This window comes from Carcharhinus amblyrhynchos, chromosome 2 (assembly GCF_965287045.1).
Source record: "Carcharhinus amblyrhynchos chromosome 2, sCarAmb.v2.hapA, whole genome shotgun sequence".
Classification (NCBI taxonomy): domain Eukaryota; kingdom Metazoa; phylum Chordata; class Chondrichthyes; order Carcharhiniformes; family Carcharhinidae; genus Carcharhinus; species Carcharhinus amblyrhynchos.
The window spans coordinates 9,569,551-9,589,749 of NC_137325.1; the positions used below are offsets into that span (position 1 = coordinate 9,569,551).

The 20,199-nt window shown below is 46.4% G+C and overlaps 1 protein-coding gene across 1 annotated transcript in view; it reads right to left on the reverse strand.

The window, feature by feature from the left end:
* LOC145353582 (rab effector MyRIP-like) overlaps positions 1 to 20,199 on the reverse strand; it is a 192,694-nt gene that overhangs the window by 23,350 nt on the left and 149,145 nt on the right. Inside the window, exons 7-10 of the mRNA XM_080204342.1 lie at positions 7,113 to 7,299; positions 5,922 to 6,604; positions 1,827 to 1,910; positions 678 to 938 (exon numbers count right to left, since the gene is read on the reverse strand). Of these exons, the coding sequence (XP_080060468.1) occupies positions 678 to 938; positions 1,827 to 1,910; positions 5,922 to 6,604; positions 7,113 to 7,299 (1,215 nt within the window). The remainder of the gene's footprint in view (positions 1 to 677; positions 939 to 1,826; positions 1,911 to 5,921; positions 6,605 to 7,112; positions 7,300 to 20,199) is intronic.

The window sequence follows — 20,199 nt, forward strand, 5'->3', positions numbered from 1 at the left end:
CCAGAAAAGGAGGCCATTTGGCCCACTGCGTCAGCACCCACTCTCCGACAGAGCATCCTACCCAGGTGCACCCTGTCCAATCCCTGTAACCCCACATCTTCCAGTTTTGGGATAAATGGAAAATCCTGCCCTTTTTTATTCTTCAGCCTCTTCATCTGTCAATCATTTAGTTGACACACATCTCATTACTGTCTGAAGAAATGACCACATTGCAAAAATATTCCAAAGGGGCTCGGACTTTGGAGTAGGGAAATGAGATATCTACCATTTCTCACAGCCTCAAAATGACGTGAGATTGCTATTGGGTCCTTGTTGATGAGATGTCCATTATCACGAACAGAGACTCACTCAGAATGGCTACTTCAGACACCTGTTTCAGACCTAAACATTGTTACTATAATCACTTAATAGCTTGGACTTATTTAGTGTACAAAACTACAAGACACCAATCATTCATAAGGGATTTGGGTAAACACTCTCTAGTTTCATTTATGAAGGCCAGACGCATGAGAACAGTTATACACAGATATAAATCTTAAAGAGCTGTGCGTGCTGTGTTCTGCCCAAAACAAAAGTGCAACTCAGACTGGATCACATATTTCCCATCTGGGAATGTCATGCTGATATATATATATCCCTTAAAGGTATATTACAACAAACGTGAATGGTTAACTTACCCTCATGAGTTCATCCTGAATGTGCTTGTGGTCTTCATCACACGAGGAGGTCTCCGGCGCTCCCTCGGTTGTCTCCGGATCCAGCTCGTCCCCAGACGATGACTCTTTGTCGCTTAATTTTGTAGCTAGCTGGACCAACTTTGATCTCAGCTTCTCTTCCATCAAGTCCGCGTGAGTTCTAGGAAACGTGCTCCCACTCTCTGAGTCGGGGCGGGATTTGCCCTCTGGGGTTTGGACCTTGTGTGCAGGGATAGGCGATTCCTTCGACAAACAAAAGAAAAAAATGACTTGCAGTTTATTAGCGCTTGACTCACTTTTAAAAAAAAATCTACACCTTAAATGTGTGCGATTGCTTTTTTTCCACACGACCAAATCGATTTGCATCTCAGCAATGCAAGGCTTTGAAGACAGATGAGAGACCACACCGAAAATGAGAGCAATGATGGCGATGAGTTGAGAAGGTGACCACTCAAGGTGAATATGGAAAGTTAACAACGTCAACAGGCAAATATCAATATATTAACAGTAAGAAGTCTCACAGCACCAGGTCAAAATCCAACTGGTTTATTTGGAATCACGGGCTTTTGGAGTACTGCTCCTTCATCAGGTGTGTGGAGAGGTCAGTTCACCAACACAGCATATAAAGGAGACACAACTGTGTGATAATTACAGCTAATCACATCCCAATTTGTAATTATCTTGCAGTTGTGTCTTTGCCCAAATCTGCAGTGCTCCTAAAGCTCATGATTCTAAATAAATCTGTTGGATTTTAACCTGGTGTTGTGAGACTTCTTACTGTGTCCACCCCAGTATCTCCACATCAATATATTAACATTTTATGAGTTTACTAAGATAGGGAACATGCCTGAGGATGCTTGGTGGGGTGGGGTGGGGTGGGGTGGCATGGTGTGGGGTGGGGAGATGGTCCAATATCCTCAATGCTATTGGATGCATTAACAGCTTTGGAAGAGTACGCAGGATTCCTGTGTTAATGCACGGCAGACATTTACACGACAAAGCAATGGAATGATTGTGCGTGGTGGGACTGGCCCACTGATGAATGAGTGTTCGTGTACACACTCAAGAATATGTTTACTTCAACATGCATGGCATTCTGAAGCAGACGTGTGTAGCAGACACAAAGGTTACCTCTCTGCTCCAGGTCCCCAAGCTAATGCGCCTCTCCAGCCTGGCCAGACTCTGCTCCATCACGAACATACTCCTGTTCAACTCCTTCCGTCGAAGAGAACGGGTTCAGTGTCAGCAAAAAGTTGGCGAGAGGGGCAGCCACTGGCACACAGCACATCTGCGCAGGCCTCCGAACATACATCCCTTTCACTGCCTCTAGCCTCTGTGCGTGAGTCTTACAGGTTGAACAGGGGAGGGCGGGGGGGGGGTTGTTTTGTGGCTGTTGCTGGAATTTTACCACCTCGCCTGCCCCGGAATCACAGAACGGAATTCTCCGTTGGCCTCAGGCGGGATTTACGAGCCTTGCCCTGGCGAGGTGGTAAAATCCCGCCCTGTGAGTTAACATCTGTGTGGGTATGTCTGAAATGCTTTCAAAGAGCTGGAAAGGCCATGGGTTGGGGGAGGAGGGGTGCAGAATGCATTCACTGTGAGCTGTATTACTCAATAATTCCTCTACAGTTTGTGGCCACAATAATTTGGTTGTATTTTTTGGTAACAAGAGGGAAAGTGGGATTTACTACTGAAACCAAAACTAACTGAAATCTAAAAGGGTTGTATAGGTGGCACAGTGGTTAACACTGCTGCCTCGTAGTGTCACAAATCTGGGTCACTGTTTCTGCAGAATCTGCACGTCCCCCCCCCCCCCGTGTCTGTGTGGGTTTCCTCCAGGTTCCTCCCACAGTCCAAAAGACGCGCTGGTTAGGCGCATTGGCTGTGCCAAATTCTCCCTCAGTGTACCCAAACAGGAGTCAGAGTGTGGCGATGTTAGAATTTTCACAGCAACCTCTTAGAATCCTACACTGCAGAAGGAGGCCATTCAGCCCATCGAATCTGCAGCAACCACAATCCCACTCAGGCCCACACATAACCCGATGCATTTACCCTAGCTACCCCCTCTGACACTAAGGAGCAACTTTTCATGGCCAATCCACCTAAATCGCACATTTTTGGACTGTGGGAGGAAACCAGAGCACTCGGAGGAAACCCATGCAGACACGGGGAGAATGTGCGAAGAGAACACCGACAGTGACCCAAGCCAGGAATTGAACCCACGTCCCTGGCACCGTGAGGCAGCAGTGCTAACCACTGTGGTTTTAATGTAAGCTTACTTGTGACAGTAATAAATGAACTTTAAACTTTAAAATATAATTCCATAATATAAAGAATAAGAAAAAAAACTAGTAAAGTTAAAACCTGAACAAATCTCATCACAATCTGGTGCTGAATTTCCAATCTCATATCCTTCAAAGTGCTTCTTCTTTTAACTCCTAAATATCTCTGCCTGTTCTCTGTTTTTCTGCTGCTGGAATCCCCTCCCATGGTCTTGACTTGACAATTCGATCCGTTCTCATCTTCCACTCTCGTCCTTGCATCGCCCGGCCAATGGTTCATGAAATTACCACTCGCCGCTATGGAATTCTGATGGCCATTTATTCACTGGGGCTCTCATACCAAAGCCAATTTGGACCATCCTGACTTGCAAATATACCGCTGTTCCTCCACTGTGGCTGGGTTAAAACCCTGCAGCTCCCTTCCTAACAATGAATGTACCTTCACCACATGGACTGCAGTGGTTCAAGAAAATAGTTCACCACCGTCTTCTCAAAGGCAATTAGGGATGGGCAATAAATGCTGGCCTAGCCAGCGATGCCCACATCGATTGTACGAATGAATCATACAATCCTCACAGGGCAGAAGGAGGCCATTTGGCCCATCGATTCTGCACCAACAATCCCACCAAGGCCCTATCCCATAGCCCCATATATTTACCCTGCTAATCCTGCTGACACTAAAGGTCAACTTAGTACGGCCAATCCACCTGACATCTTTAGACATTGGGAGGAAACCAGAACACCTGGAGGAAACCCACACAGACACAGGGAGAGCGTGCAGACTCCACACTGACAGTAACCCGGGATTGGAATCGAACCTGTGTCCCTGGCGCTGTGAGGTGGCACTGCTAACCACTGCGCCACTATGCCATCTCAACTGAATGAACATAGAAAAAAATCTCTGCATTTAAAACTAAATACAACGGGGGGGGGGGGGGGGGTGGCACAATTAGCACTGCTGCTTCACAGCGCCAGGGACCCAGGTTCGATTCCCGGCTCGGGTCACTGTCTGTGTGAAGTCTGCACATTCTCCCCGTGTCTGTGTGGGTTTCCTCCGGGTGCTCTGGTTTCCTCCCACATTCGGAAAGAAGTGCTGGTTAGGTACATCGGCCATGATAAATTCTCCCTCAGTGTACCCAAACAGGTGCCGGAGTGTGGCAACTAGGGGATTTTCACAGTAACTTCATTGCAGTGTCAATATAAGCCTAATAAATAAACTTTAAAGAAAAAATTTATTTTAAGTTAAGAAATTAATTGGGTGGACAATTTATTTCAGTCAATCAGTTATTGACAGTTTTGAAAGGGAAACTCTGATCTTCGATACACAACAGGATAACTTTTCTGGAGTAATTCCTCTTCATCTCCACAAAGATATCGCTTGTGTGGTAGCTTGATTGTTGAGTGTGGTCGCTTCTGATAATCAGGAGTGTGCTGACACCTTGTGGCACAAAGACAACTCAACCCTCCCCACTCCTTCACAGTGCTGCCTGCACACTGTATGCTGTTTAGTGCACACTGATTAAGGTGAGAAATGGAATATGTGGGAGAAATGATTGAAAATAATTTTGAAAGGCTTTGATTTTCCATTGCTGTGCGAGTTAGATGTTTTGGCTGTGCTAACTTGACACTTAGTATCGGGGGATTAACAGGGTAAATAGTCCTGGGTGAGGCTGTTGTCAGTGCAGTACTTAGCACTGCTGCCTCACAGCACCAGGGACCCAGGTTCAATTCCCGATTGGGTCACTGTGTCTGCAGAGTCTGCATATTCTCCCCATGTCAGCGTGGATTTCCTCCCACAGTGCGAAAGATGTGCTGGTTAGATGCATTGGCCACGCTAAATTCTCCCTCAGTGTACCTGAACAGGTGCCAGAATGTGGCGACTAGGGGATTTTCACAGTTGCATAATTAATGTAAGTCCATTTGTGACACTATACATCAACAAAGGGGAACATTGTGTGGTTACTTCCATTGCCTCAGTTGTCTATCATTGCTCCTATGATTACAGTACCGAATGTATATATATATATATATATATACATATATACATACATATTTTAAAAAGTACATTACCTCGTAACTCTCACTCACTGGGGGTAATTTTGACTCTGTGTAACAGTGTGAGTTGGGTGATGACATTTCACACTATTTCACCTCATCAAAATGACCCTCCCTATCACTGTATGCTCTCTGTAATTATAACAATGTGAAATATGAGAATGTACTATAACCAGAGATAAATCACAGCATAACATTGATCAGTCCCACAGTAATTAAATCTGACTCAACTACGTAGCTTTAGCGGATGATAAATGGAGGTGTGCTGTCAAAGTTTTACATCTTGCACTCATCAGGACGGATGCAAGAATGCCAAATTTCAAAAGGAGCTACAATGGGCGACACAATGGCACAGTGGTTAGCACTGCTGCCTCAAAGCACTAGGGACCCAGGTTCAATGCGGCCTTGAGTTATTGTCTGTGTGGGGTTTTCACTTTCTGCCCATGTCTGCGTGGGTTTCCTCTGAGTGCTCCAGTTTCCTCCCACAGTCCAAAGATGTGCAGATCAGGCTGAATGGCCATACTAAATTGTCCCTAATGCCAGGGGATTAGCAGGATAACTAAGTGGGGTTGCAGGAATAGGGCTCGAGTGGGATTGTGATCGGTTAAGGCTCAATGGGCCAAATGGCCTCCTTCAGCACGGTAGGGATTCTACGATTCGAATGCGTAAGAAAAGAGTGCATTCTCTACGGCAATATATTGACCAATCATAGTCAACTGGCCAACCAATCAGTACCCTCTTATGTGATATAACTTGTAGCTCCCTTTGAAATTTGGCATTCTTGCTTCTGTCCTGATGTGTGCAAGATGAAAAGCTTTGACAGCATGTCTCTTTTTTTAGCCGAACTCGAGTTCTGTACTGCCAAATGACTTGGAAAATAAGACGTTACCTGGCATGTGTTTTTAGAGATGGATTTTTGACTTTTTAGCTGGCCGTCTGTTTCGTGCAGTTGCTCCTGCGATGAGCATTTGCTCCGTTTTCTTCTTCGGTGCTTCCTCTCCGATTCGTCGGGAATATCCTCGGCTTCGCTGCTGTCCACGTTGCCAAGTCCTCGGGCCTGTGCGTTGTAGTTTACGTCCAGCTGCCCGGCCTGACGCACGCCGGCTGGTTTGTGGTCCCTGTGTTTCGGCCCCCTTTCGTCCGCCGCAACCTGATCGTCCGACCTCCGCACAGATATCCGCACGGAACCGGTGGAGGACGCCTCGGAGTCCGAGCACATGTTCTCCGTGTTGGTGTAGCGGCCGGACGACGGCGAGGTGGCCAATCGGCGCTTTGCGTCGGCGTACAGCCAGTCGTTGTCGTGCTGCGAATCCGTGAAGTAGGTCTCGTCCGACAGCTTTCCAGAGTGCTGCCTGAAGCCCCCGGGGGCCGAGCTCCAGCCGACGTCGGCGTCATTGTCGTCATCGTCGTCGTCCGTGCCCATCTCGTCGTAGGCAGACACCACGTCTGCTTCGTTCTCCAGTGCGATAAACACCCTGCTCTTGGGCCTGACCAGTAACCGAGGGCGACCGGGCGGTGTGCTTTGCATTGCGATCCAGTTCCCATCAGGACTGTGCAACATGGCCGAGGAACCTGCATTGCAAAAGAGTTGATGCGACACGAGGCGACAATCAGAGGGTTGCAACAGGCTGCGACGAGTAGCAAAACTGGTTCAACGAGGGAGCCCCAAAAAGGTTTCCCTGTCGAGTCCGGTGACATTGAGGGATATCTGTGGCGTCATTTTCCTGTCCCGCCTGACATGGGAATTGTAGCAGGTGGGACAGAAAGTTTGCCGGATTATGCAAAGGTCCATTGACCCGAGTAGGAATTTCTGGGCTGAGATGAGAGCAGCTGGAAAATCCCACCCACACAATTCATCAAAGGATAGTTGCAGAAGATGGAGTGTAAAACAGAAAAATTACACCTGACCCACGAAGCTCGCTACATCAAACAGACCACGGACAGGATTTTCCAGCCGGGTTTGTCCCCAAGGCTGGAAATGACCACCCAAGGTCACTGGACCTTTGCATGGTCCTCCCCCTCCCCACCCGCTCTCTATCCCTCTACTCCACACAAGTAGCGCCTCCCATTGGTTTGGTACCTGCGTTATCCAGCAAGTCCATGCTTTTCCAGTTTGGCAGTGAATAGGGTCGGACTTCCGTACTCTCCGAGCGCTGGAATTGTCCTTGGTTCCACACAGCCTCCGAGAGAGTGGATTTAACATTGGCTTCAGCTAGCTCTTTAGTTAGATTTTCCTCACTTGTCAGTGAAAATTCAGAGCGGGATCTCTAGGAAGGGAAGACAAACAGCCATGAATAGGATTGTCCCATCATTTTTTTCTGATCACATACCATATTCCTTGCTAGACGATGATCTGTTTTGGTAATTGAGTGTCTGGGGTCACGCAGTGATGTCTCTAGTGCAGTCAATATCGATGTTAAGCAGTGCAGGCAGAAAGATGAGATAAAAAGTAAAGTTTACTTATTAGCCACAAGGAAGGCTTACACTAACATGGCAATGAAGTTACTGCAAAAATCCCCTAGTTGCCCACACTCAGATACCTGTTCGGGTCAATGCACCTAACCAGCACGTCTTTCAGACTGAGGGAGGAAACCGGGACATCCCGAGGAAACCCACACAGACATGGGGAGAGTGTACAAATTCCGCACAGTCAGTGACCCAAGGTCGGGAATCAAACCCGGGTCACTGGTGCTATGAGGCAGCAATACTGATCACTGTGCCACTATGCCACCCAATCAATAATGTCGTAATTTTTCCTGAAATCAGAGACACGTTGTCGAAGCTTTAAATCTTGCACGCATCAGGACAAACATAAGAATACCAAATGCTGACAATAATTTATACTACGGGGGTAAAGGGTGCTGATTAGTTGTCAAGTCAACTCTGATTGGCCAAGGTGTCGTCATGGAGAAAGCAACAGGGAACTATAAATTCCCCAAGTTCCCAAATAATTCAAAAAAGGTACATAGCTTCAACATAGTAATTTTGTTTGTACAGAATGTGTCTCCATGTATGAATGTCTGCAGTTTCTAGAAAATGTAAATGACCCAGATTACAAGCTCAGCTGATGATCTTAAACCTGTTAGTGTAGCTATTAGCACATTCAGGATTGTTGAGCAAGTGCTGCCCAATTATTTAATCACACCTAATAGTAAATGTTTTGTTTTGCATTTTGTGTGTGCAAGTATAATGATTAGGTGATGCTAAGCTCGAGGTTCAAAAGCCTGACATCTTGCGAGGAACCAGTCATATGATACACATCACTTGTGTTTATCACTGCACCACCGTGGCCCAGTTGATCAGTACCCCAAACATCAGCTTAACATTCACTTCCAATATCACTGACACACAATGGGAGCAGTGTGTACCACCTACATGTCAAAAATAACTTCAGTTTATTTAGTTATTAGTTACAAATAAAATTTACATTAACACTGCAATGAAGTTACTGTGAAATTCCCCTTGTCGCCACATTCTGGAGCCTGTTCGGGTCATAGAATCAGAAGGAGGCCATTGGGTCCATCGAGTCTGCACCCGACCACAATCCCACCACGCCCTAACCCCGTAACCCCATACATTTATCCTAGATAGTATGGGGGGGAGGGGCTAAGGGGCAATTTAGCATGGCCAATCCACCTAACCCACACATCTTTTGGGTTAGGATCAATGAACCTAACCAGCTCGTCCTTCGGAATGTGTGAGGAAACCGGAGCACCCGGAGGAAGCCCACACAGGGGGAGACACAGACAGTGACCCAAGCCGGGAATCGAACCCAGGTCCCTGGCGCTGTGAGGCGGCAATGCTAACCACTGTGCCACCGTGCCACTCCAAATTTTGATAAAGTGCTTCAGGACATTCGGAGTTGGTGAAAGGTGCTCTCTAAATTCAAGTCTGCTGCGTAATGGACAATTTGAGACTAAATCACAAGGAACATCTGTCTGACTGTACCTGTTGTAATCAGGTATTCTATCAATGTTGCCAATGCACAAGGCTACATTCCCTTAAACACAATAGAAAGATCACTATGGAAGTGGATTGGAAAAGAGTGACTCACTGAGACAGCACTGTGGCCATAATTTACTTCTGAAACTAAACATTGTTTTGTGATGTATTCAGAGAAACTGCAAAAGGGGGAAAATGCCAATCAATCAAAGAGTCTAGCTCAGTGACAAATGATTATCTGAAAGAATGTCCACTGTGATGATGTCTCAGACATTTGTAGTGAGACTTATCAGACGGCGCCTATCACTGGATAATGTCAAGTAATTTTTCAATTCAAAATCGTTGGTGCTTTCTTTGGCTGCTGGTGCCACTGCGTGGGACGAGGTTAGTAAATCAACAGTTGAATCAATTGTGACACTTTATAACTGCAGTCAAACCAGTCAGGTTTCTTTGCAACACTGCATGTTTGAATTATAATGTGAAGTTTGCAGATACATTACATCGGGTTTACAGCATAGAAAAAAAGTCTTTCAGCCCAACAGGTCAATGCTTCTCATCAGCTTCCTCCTACCCCTCCTTCCAAGCCTTTTCCCCTCATGTATTGGTCGAATTTCCTCTTAAATGTAACTCTGCTCTTTGCCTCACTAATCCTTGTGGGAGCGAGTTCCACTTTTTATTCAGACTGCAACGTGGGCGGCATGGTGGCACAGTGGTTAGCACTGCTGCCTCACAGCATCAGGGACCGGGGTTCAATTCCAGGCGCGGGTCACTGTCTGTGTGGAGTTTGCACGTTCTCCCCGTGTCTGCGTGGGTTTCCTCCGGGTGTTCCGGTTTCCTCCCACATGTGTGGGTTAGATGGATTGGCCATGCTAAATTGCCCTTTAATGTCAGGGGGACAAGCTAGGGTAAATGCATGGGGATAGGGCCTAGGTGGGATTGTGTTTGTTGCAGATACAATGGGCCAAATGGCCTCTTTCGGCACTGTAGGATTCTATCATTCAGGTAAAGGTGTTTCTCCTGAGTTCTCTCTTGTGATGATCTCATATTTACTGTTGATTCCAATATTCGTCAGTTGAGGAAAGGATGAGTCTAGGGCAGCCTGAACCTTAAGACAGATCAAGCCTGCAGTGTAAACTCTTACAATTATCCCAACAGCCAATGTGGACATCTTTTTATACTCTTGCTCTGTCAAAGTGCAGCAAGATCTGGTGAGTTGCTGGGAATGTATCAGTTCATCCAGACTCCCCTGCAGAGTGCTGCCCAATTATGTTCTGGTATAACTGCTATACCATGGCCAGAGCCCAGTAACTGTGCCACAGTCAAGTACATGCTTTAGCTAAAGGTCTAACGTTTCCCCAGTTGGGGCCAGTTTCTCTTGATGACCAAGGTTTCTGTGATAACATTTGGATATTTGCCCCTAAACGATGGGGAATTGTGAGAAGTCACAAACTCGTGAAAGTGGACAAAATGAAGATTGGTTTGATTTGATTTGATTTATTATTGTCACGTATTAGTATACAGTGAAAAGTATTGTTTCTTGTGCGCTGTACAGACAAAGCATACTGTTCATGGAGAAGGAAATGAGAGAGTGCAGAATGTAGTGTTACAGTCAGAGCTAGGGTGTAGAGAAAGATCAACTTAATGCAAGAATTGCAGCAGGCGACAGTAAAAATAGTGATTTGAATGATGCGGAATAATCTGGAGCAGTATCCAGACCTTTCCGTGAAACACCTTCCACACCGAGACATATTAATCGTGATTCTCTGGCCGCACACACCCCAAGACCGGAAATTCCTGCCTGAGCTCAGTGGAATTTTAAACAGTCCACCGAATGTTGTCTTGTCCTGCCCTACTATGATTCCCACAGGCAGGACAGGACACTTTAGGCTGTTGTGAATGATCCTGACTGTAATACAGCAGCTGCCTGGTCTGTTACTGCCCCATTCAACACAGAGCAAGCAGTCGGTGGGGGATTAAATATACTCCAGGGTGTACAATATCAGCGAGATTACTTTTTATAAATTCAACTTCTGGCTCTATGTTTATGTTTGAAAGATAAATGTGCAATAAGGATTTACCTCCTTTTTCGTCCCCCTTTTCCCTTATCTTTACTCTCCCTTTGCTCTCCTTTCCTCAGTTTTACCTTTCTCCCACCGATCTCCCCCCACAGCTTCATCTGTCACACCTTACCCTCTGATTTCAGTTTCTCTGCTGTTTGACCCTTCACACCTTCTATTCTGTCTATGGACTGCACTTCTTAGTCTTTCCCCTGGTTTCTGAGGATATGACTCATCTTTCATACAGCTCTGGATTATTCCACAGCATTCGAACCACTGTTTTTACCGTCTCCTGCTATATTCCTTGCATTAGGTTGATCTTTCTCTACACCCTAGCTATGACTGTAACACTACATTCTGCACTCTCTCCTTTCCTTCTCCATGAACGGTAGCACACAAGAAACAATACTTTTCGCTGTATGTTAATACATGTGACAATAATAAATCCAATCAAATCAATCTTCACTTTGTCCACTTTCACGAGTTTGTGACTTCTCACGATTCCCCATCACCCAACTGTATAAATATCTCCCACTTTCTATGGCTTTGAAAGAAGTCTCACAACACCAGATTAAAGTCCAACAGGTTTACTGCAGCAGGCGACGGTGCAGAGGGACCTCGGGGTCCTTGTGCATGAGTCGCAAAAACCCAGCTTGCAGGTGCAGCAGGTGGTCAGGAAGGCTAATGGGATGCTGGCCTTCATAGTGAGGGGGATTGAATATAAAAGTAGGGAGGTCTTGCTGCAGCTGTATAGGGCATTGGTGAGGCCGCAGCTGGAGTACTGTGTGCAGTTTTGGTTGCCGTACTTACGCAAGGATATTTTGGCCTTGGAGGGAGTGCAGAGGAGGTTTACTAGGCTGATGCCGGAGTTGAAGGGGTTGAGCTTTGAGGAGAGGCTGAATAAACTAGGCTTGTACTCGTTAGAGTTTAGAAGAATGAGGGGAGATCTCATTGAGACGTATAAGATGATGAATGGGATGGATAGGATAGAGGTGGAGAGACTCTTCCTGCTCAGAAAGGACAGTAGGACTAGAGGGCACAGCCTCAAGGTAAAGGGGGGGCTGTTTAGAACGGAGTTGAGGAAGAACTTCTTCACTCAAAGGGTGGTGAATCTCTGGAATTCTCTGCCCGTTGAAGTGGTGGAGGCTGCCTCGCTAAATATTTTTAAGACGCGGGTTGACGGGTTTTTGATAAGAGAGGGGATTAAGGGTTATGGGGAGAGGGCGGGAATGTGGAACTGAGCCACGACAGATCAGCCATGATCTTATTGAATGGCGGGGCAGGCTTGAAGGGCTAGATGGCCTACTCCTGCTCCTATTTCTTATGTTCTTATGTTTATTTGGAATCACAAGCTTTCGGAGCTTTGCTCCTTCATCAGGTGGGTGACGGAGCAGCGCTCCAAAAGCTCGTGATTCCAATTAAACCTGTTGGACTTTAACCTGGTGCTGTGAGGCTTCTTACTGTTCCCACCCCAGTCCAATGCTGGCATCTCCACAACGTTTTAGTTTTGACAAAGGGTCATCTGGATTCAAAACGTCAGCTCTCTTCTGTCCTTACTGTTGCTGCCAGACCTGCTGAGGTTTTCCAGCATTTCCTCTTTTGGATAAAGTTTTACTTAACTGTTAAGAAAGAACATTTGTGACCTCTTGTTTTTGTCTCCCTCATGAGTGAAAATATTTTCTCCGCATCCATCATGTTGAAGTTTTTGATTACCTGAACACCTCTCAGTCTTCTCTGTCTGCCCAATGATTCCTGATGGTTATCACTGTAGCATGAGGCTCTGGCACATACAGGGTTAATGTGGGAATGCGTACAGTGGCACCCACACTGTGACATAAGAGGGCACATGATTCAGATTGAGGGTCAACGTGGTACCAAACAAAGACGTGTTAAGACCTTGACATGGAGTTAACTCCTTGCCTCAATCCTTTGCTGTACATACATATAACGTCACAATTAGTTAATAAAGATTTGTAAGACCGTGAAGACATCTTGAACAGACCCATTCTGTAACCAACACCATCCCAACGATAATCTCTTCATTCTGGTCTCATCCTTGCAAATTTTTTTTCACCTTCTCCAATGTCTCAGATATTCTCTATGGAGACCAAAACTGTGCATAATGGCCCAAATGTGGTTTAATCAAGACTCTTTAGAAGATTAACACAACTTTCCTGCTTATCAATTCTATCGCTCTTAAAAAGAGTCCCCATTATTTGGGAAAATCAGGAATCAAAACACGGACAGGTAGTGAGAGGAGAAATCAGGGCTGTTTTAAATTAATGCCCCTCCTCTCCATAGTTCCAGGCATCTGCTGCCCTTGCCCTTGGAAGTCTCAGGTTTGGAAGGAGCAGTTGAAGGAGCCTCTGTGAGCCATTGCGGTGCATCTTGTAGATGGTGTACACAGGCTGGCAGTGCCAAGCTGATACTGCCCAAGGGACACTGCCCAGCCATGTTTCCCAACCAGCTGGGGGACCTCAGCGGCGTCTGGTCCCACCAGCAAGGCCATCATGTCAGGTATCCGATGGTGGGGACCATACGCGATCCTCGCTGGTAAGGGCCTCCACCAGCCAAAGCTGTTGAGGCAAGTGAGTCCCAAGCATAAATGGAAATTTAAGCATTAAAACCAGCCTCGTGATTGGGGCAGGTAAGAAACCGGGCGTTAACTCATATTTTCGCCTCTCTTGCGATCTTACCAGCTCGCCCCGTCCATGGACCGGTAATATCGCCCCTGGAAACTGTACACGTGAGCCGATAGCAGTAAGGGTGGGCCTCGCATTCACAGGAATTACTACTCCTATGGACAATTACTGCTCAGATTTAAAATAAATCACCCGCACTCTCTGTTGCCTAATAACTTTTTCTCAAATGATGTACATTTCCTGGCAGAGCTAGTTAAGTCGGAAAAATCCATATTATGTCACATCTGGAGGCTCGAACCATCTGCGCTCTCAGTGCTAGAGGAAAATATTAATGAAAAGCCTTTGTTCCTACGAGGCCACCTGTGTTGTGAAAGCATCAGGACAGAAATTGCCAATTCACCATTATGTAGATTAATCAGGAACCATAATTTACATTAATGAACACAGCCAAGCTTCACAATGATATTCAAACGACCCACTAGATTATATTAAATATTCAGCGCAACCAACCTAGGGAAGCACATGAAACTTAGTTTTAGATTAAAAATTTAGTGTGTATGGGTAACGTAGCAACACAAATCAATATATTGTAACGCACCGTGCAAACATGCTTAATATAATGAAGAAAATACCAACTCGACGGAAGTGGATGAGCAGAAACAGAAAAAAGCAGAAATTATCCTAATCAGATCAGGGCAATTAAAGTAGCATTGACCTTTCCTTGAACGTAATGGAAAATGACAATAGCAGTGACTATTATATTGAGGTGATGTACTTAAACTGATAATTGCCCGTTTATTACAGCAGCCTCGAACCAGCAATTTTATCTCGGAGTTATCAACCCTGACCCATGTTGAATTTTTTTTTTTGAGGAACAACCACCAAATTGGGGGCAGCGCGGTGGCATAGTGGTCAGCATCGCTGCCTCACATCTCCAGGGACCCAGGTTCGACTTCCAGCTTGGGTCACTGTCTGTGTGGAGTTTGCATGTTCTCCCCGTGTCTGCATGGGTTTCCGCCCACAGTCCGAAAGACTCGGTTAGGTGCACTGGCCACGCTAAATTCTCCCTCAGTGTACCCGAACAGGCGCTGGAGTGTAGTGACTAGGGGATTTCACACTAACTTCATTGCAGTGTCAATGTAGGCCTACTTGTGACACTATAGGTTTTATCAATAGTCATCTGAAGCAAAATTTGTCTTAGTAGCAACAATATCAGAATGTTTTTTACATTATGATTATATTCATTGGAGTTTAGAAAAGTGAGAGGGGATCTCAAAGAAACTTATTCAATTCTAACAAGGTTAGGCAGGATAGATTCAGAAAGAATGTTCCTGATGGTGGGGGGTCCAGAACTAGGGGTCATAGCTTGAGGATAAGGGGTAAACCTTTCAGAACTGAGGTGAGGAGAAATTTCTTCACCCAGAGGGTGGTGAATGTGTGGAATTCACTACCAGAAAGTAGATGAGGCCAAAATGTTGTCTGATTTCAAGAAAGAATGAGAAATAGCTCTTGAGGCTAAAGGGATCAAGAGATAAGGGGGGAAACTGGGATCAGGATATTGGCTGGAATTTCACTCCCCCATCCGCCGTGGGAATTGGAGCGGGCGCGGGGCGGACAACGGGAAGGTCCGTTGACTTTAGGTGGAATTTTACGGTTTCAGGATGAGAGAGGCCGCAAAGTCCTACCAATTGAATTTGAGGATCAGCCATGATCGTAATGAATGGTGGAGCAGGATCGAAGGGCCAAATGGCCTACTCTCTGCTTCCAGTTTCTATGTTTCTGACTCAGTAAAGTGTATAAATAAAAACAATCACCATGACTACTTTCTGAGTACTGCCCCCTGCTGTTGATAATGGCAAATCGTTGAGTCGTATTTGGAACAGAGTCTCAGCTCTGACGGAGAGTCATCCTGACTTGAAACATTGCCTCTTTTCTCTCTCCACAGATGCTGTCAGATTTTCTTGAGATTTTCCAACATTTTCTGTTTTTGTTTCGGATATTTTAACGGGGGAGCCAGTGAGCTCCTTCTTTGATGGTGCCCGATTGTTATTTTCATTCTGGGACTGAGTGGAGAAGGGGTTAGACACCAGGCCCACTCCCAGGAGCTGAGGGCAAAAGAGCTCCAGGAAGGGAAACCTTGGGCGAGATTTACTGGTCCTGTCCGCACGCAGGACAGAAATTTCAGCGGACCGTTTAAAAGTCCATTGACCTCGGGTGAGAATTCCCACTTTTGGGGCACGCATGGCCGCAAAAAATTTTTTGATCGGAGAATCCCAACCATGGGGCGAGATCAGAGAATTCTGGCCATTGGCTCCCTCTCACAGGTCACTAGAGGTTGGGAAGGACGGGATCTTGAAAGGTTGATCTCCCATGTGACTCTCCCTTCCACCCACCCCATCACCTTGGCACCAGATGGTTTGGTCACTTGGCTCAAATATTTACTGGAGTGTCTGGCAGCTGATGGACACAGGTCTCCAGAATTTACTGCAGGAATTGCAATCTGCAGGATTTCGGGCCTTCGTGCAATGAGATCCAACTATTCAGCAATATTTGCTTCTAAGGGAATTAGAGCGAGGCTTACAGCTTCATGATATACAACCACCAGAAAGAGGCCAGCTCATCATAGTCCCACTCACAGCAGTATAACATTAGCATGACAGCATAAAGTATTTTTCCAGCAATCACTGCCAATTTGTGATACAGGCCAGCACAGAACATATTTCAGGAGTGTGTACACTACCTCTACATGGTTCACAGTCACATTGCACCACATACCTTGCAGTGAATCTTATTGCAGGGGATCTTATTGAAACATATAAGATGATTAGAGGTTTAGATAGGGTGGATAGTGATAGCCTTTTTCATCTGATGGAGAAATCTAGCACGAGGGGGCATGGCTTTAAATTAAGGGGGGGTAGTTATAGGACAGATGTCAGGGGTAGGTTCTTTACCCAGAGGGTGGTGAGGGATTGGAATGCCCTGCCTGCTGCAGTTGTAAATGCGCCTAGTTTGGGGGCGTTTAAGAGATCCGTGGATAGGTTTGTGGACGAAAAGGGATTGGTTTAGGTTAGTGGGTCATTGTTTTGTAACTGGTCGGTGCAACATCGTGGGCCGAAGGGCCTGTTCTGCGCTGTAATGTTCTATGTTCTATGAATAGCTTTAAAGTTTACTTATTAGTATCACAAGTTCAAATCCTGCCATGGCAGGTTGTGGAATTTGAATTCAATAATATAAAACATGGAATTAAGAATCTACTGATGACCCTGAAACCATTGTCAATCGTCAGAAAAACCCATCTGGTTCACTAATGTCCTTTAGGGAAGGAAATCTGCCGTCCTCACCTGGTCTGGCCTACATGTGACTCCAGACCCACGGTAATGGGATTGACTCTCATCTGCCTGCCAAGGGCAACTAGGGGTGGGCAATAAATGCTGGCCAGCCAGTGATGCCCACATCCCACGAATGAATAGAAAGAAAGTAGGCTTACATTAACACCGCAATGAAGTTACTGTGAAAATCGCCTCGTCGCCACTCTCCGGCACCTGTTTGGGTACACTGAGGGAGAATTTCGCATGGCCAATTCCCCTAACCACTTTCATCTCATCTCTCAGAATGCTGTGACATTCGATTAATAAAGGTTTTCGTTCTTACCTTGTACTATTGGTTAGGAATTTTGCACCCTCCCCCCCATGGCAGCGGAGAGGGGAGGGGGGGCAAAATTCCCAACCAATAGTACAAGGTAAGTACAAATTCCCAACCAATAGTACAGAGTAAAAACGAAAACCTTTATTAGTCAAATGTAACAACATGCTGAGAGATGAGGTGAAAGTGGTTACAAGAAAACAAGAAACAAAACCAGTAACTGAGTCATTGAGAATACAATTTAGCTTGTGCCAAGTACCTATCCAACACAATAATTTACAAAGCAACAGAGAAACATCCTTTGCAGTAACCTTTCGGCTGCAGGACAAGTCCAACACTGCGCGTTTCAGTAATAGAGGAAAGGGGATGAGCCTCTGGTAAACATTCTTGAACAGGGGCTCCTGACAGCCACGTTCCCGCGGCGGAGGTCTATTTGATACACTCCGTGCATAGTAATTACAGAAAAGGGCATCTGCTTGCATGTGGAGACTGTCAACAAAGCTCGGGAGAACACATTAAAAAACACTCTGTGTTCCATCCCTGCTTCCTACCAGTTGAATAATTGAGCCGAAGTTTGGATCTACAAAATAACTAGGAGTTGTGGGCTGACATCTCGATACAGAGGTTCACTGCGTCAAAAGGTGAAGAGAAGCGTGAGTTACATGCTTCAGGCAATTCATTAGATTGGAGATTCATTGACACGGTGCTGGAGGTCAATCCAGAAGCTGGACATTGAACATGGTGGACAGCAGGCGTGTGCACTCATTTGCATGGGTCTGCGTGGGTTTCCTCTGGGTGCTCCGGTTTCCTCCCACATTCCAAAGACATGCAGGTTAGGTTGATTGGCCATGCTAAATTATCCTTTCGTGTCAGGGCAACTAGGAGGATAATTATGTGGGGTTATGGGGATAGGGCCTGGATGGGATTGCTGTTGCTGCAGACTCAATGACCAAATGGCCTCCTTTTGCACCGTAGGGATTCTATGATTTTACGCTGCAATTCAGCCATCTGCCATATTGGTAAAGGCTCCAAGATCCAATCCCATGTCTAAAATCAGCATTTGAAAACTGAACACTAGTTTGAGGCAAACCTCCTGGATTTGGGTTGTCCTGTTAGCAGCAGGCGGGTTGCATTAAGAATAGCTGGACCTAATGAGACCTAACCAGGGAGTCATTAAAGGAACTACGGAGATGAATACTAAAAAGAGAAGTTCCATAGAATCATCGCGTTCTTATAGTGCAGGAGAAGGGCATTTGGCCCATCAAGTCTGTACCAACTCTCTGACAGAGCGTCTTACCACAGCCTATCCCCATAACCCCACGTATTTACCCCAACCTATTTATTTGGGATACTAAAGGACAATTTAGCATGGAAATCCACCTTCCTCCCCCAGTCTTTCGGACTGTGGGGGGGAATCCGGAGCACCTGGAGGAAACCCATGCAGACACGGGGAGAACATGCAAACTCCACACAGACGGTGACCCAAGGCCAGAATTGAGCCTGGGTCCCTGGCGCTGAGAACATAAGAACATAAGAAATAGGAGCAGGAGTAGGCCATCTAGCCCTTCGAGCCTGCCCCACCATTCAATAAGATCATGGCTGATCTGTCGTGGCTCAGTTCCACCTTCCCGCCCTCTCCCCATAACCCTTAATCCCCTCTCTTATCAAAAACCCATCAACCTGCGTCTTAAAAATATTTAGCGAGGCAGCCTCCACCACTTCAACGGGCAGAGAATTCCAGAGATTCACCACCCTTTGAGTGAAGAAGTTCCTCCTCAACTCCGTTCTAAACCACCCCCCTTTTATCTTGAGGCTGTGCCCCCTAGTCCTACTGTCTTTTTTGAGCGGGAAGAGTCTTTCCACCTCTATCCTATCCATCCCATTCATCATCTTATACGTCTCAATGAGATCTCCCCTCATTCTTCTAAACTCTAACGAGTACAAGCCCAGTTTATTCAGCCTCTCCTCATAGCTCAACCCCCTCAACTCCGGTATCAGCCTAGTAAACCTCCTCTGCACTCCCTCCAAGGCCAAAATATCTTTGCGCAGGTGCGGCGCCCAAAACTGCACACAGTACTCCAGCTGCGGCCTCACCAATGCCCTATACAGCTGCAGCAAGACCTCCCTACTTTTATATTCAATCCCCCTCGCGATGAAGGCCAGCATCCCATTCGCCTTCCTGACCACCTGCTGCACCTGCAAGCTGGGTTTTTGCGACTCATGCACAAGGACCCCGAGGTCCCTCTGCACCGTCGCCTGCTGCAGTTTTTCGCCCCGTAAGTACTAACCACTGTGCCACCCATAAAAAATAATAAGCAGTCGTTTGTTTAAAAAGAAATACTTGCAAGAATGCGAAATCAGGAGGATTGTCCCTCTTGGCTCCACAACAGTCCCGAAGACCACTGCTGACCCCCAGCCTGTTTGCAGCTCTTTCCTTCCTTGATAATTGCCTAACCCTCCCCTCCGAGCTCCTGAATGAGAATGGCCATTGGACAAGCCATCGGCCATTGTTTTCCACCTGGAACCTCTCAACCACTCTGCCACCAACGTGCTGGTGAACCCTGAGCTCCAGTATCGGGTGACCCTTGGCCTCCAAGCGGGGGCTTCCTAATTTGGGCCTGAAAATGAGACTAAGTGATCATCTGGCACCGTGGCACAGAGGTTAGCACTTCTGCCTCACAGCGCCAGGGACCCGGGTTCAATTCTGGCCTTGGGTCACAGTCTGTGTAGAGTTTGGAGTTTGCACATTCTCCCCATGTCTGTGTGGGTTTCCTCCCATAGTCTGAAAGACAAGCAGATTAGGTTGACTGGCCATGCTAAATTGTCCCTTAGTGTCAGGGGGTTTAGCAGGGTAAGTACACGGGGTTACGTGGATAGGGCCTAC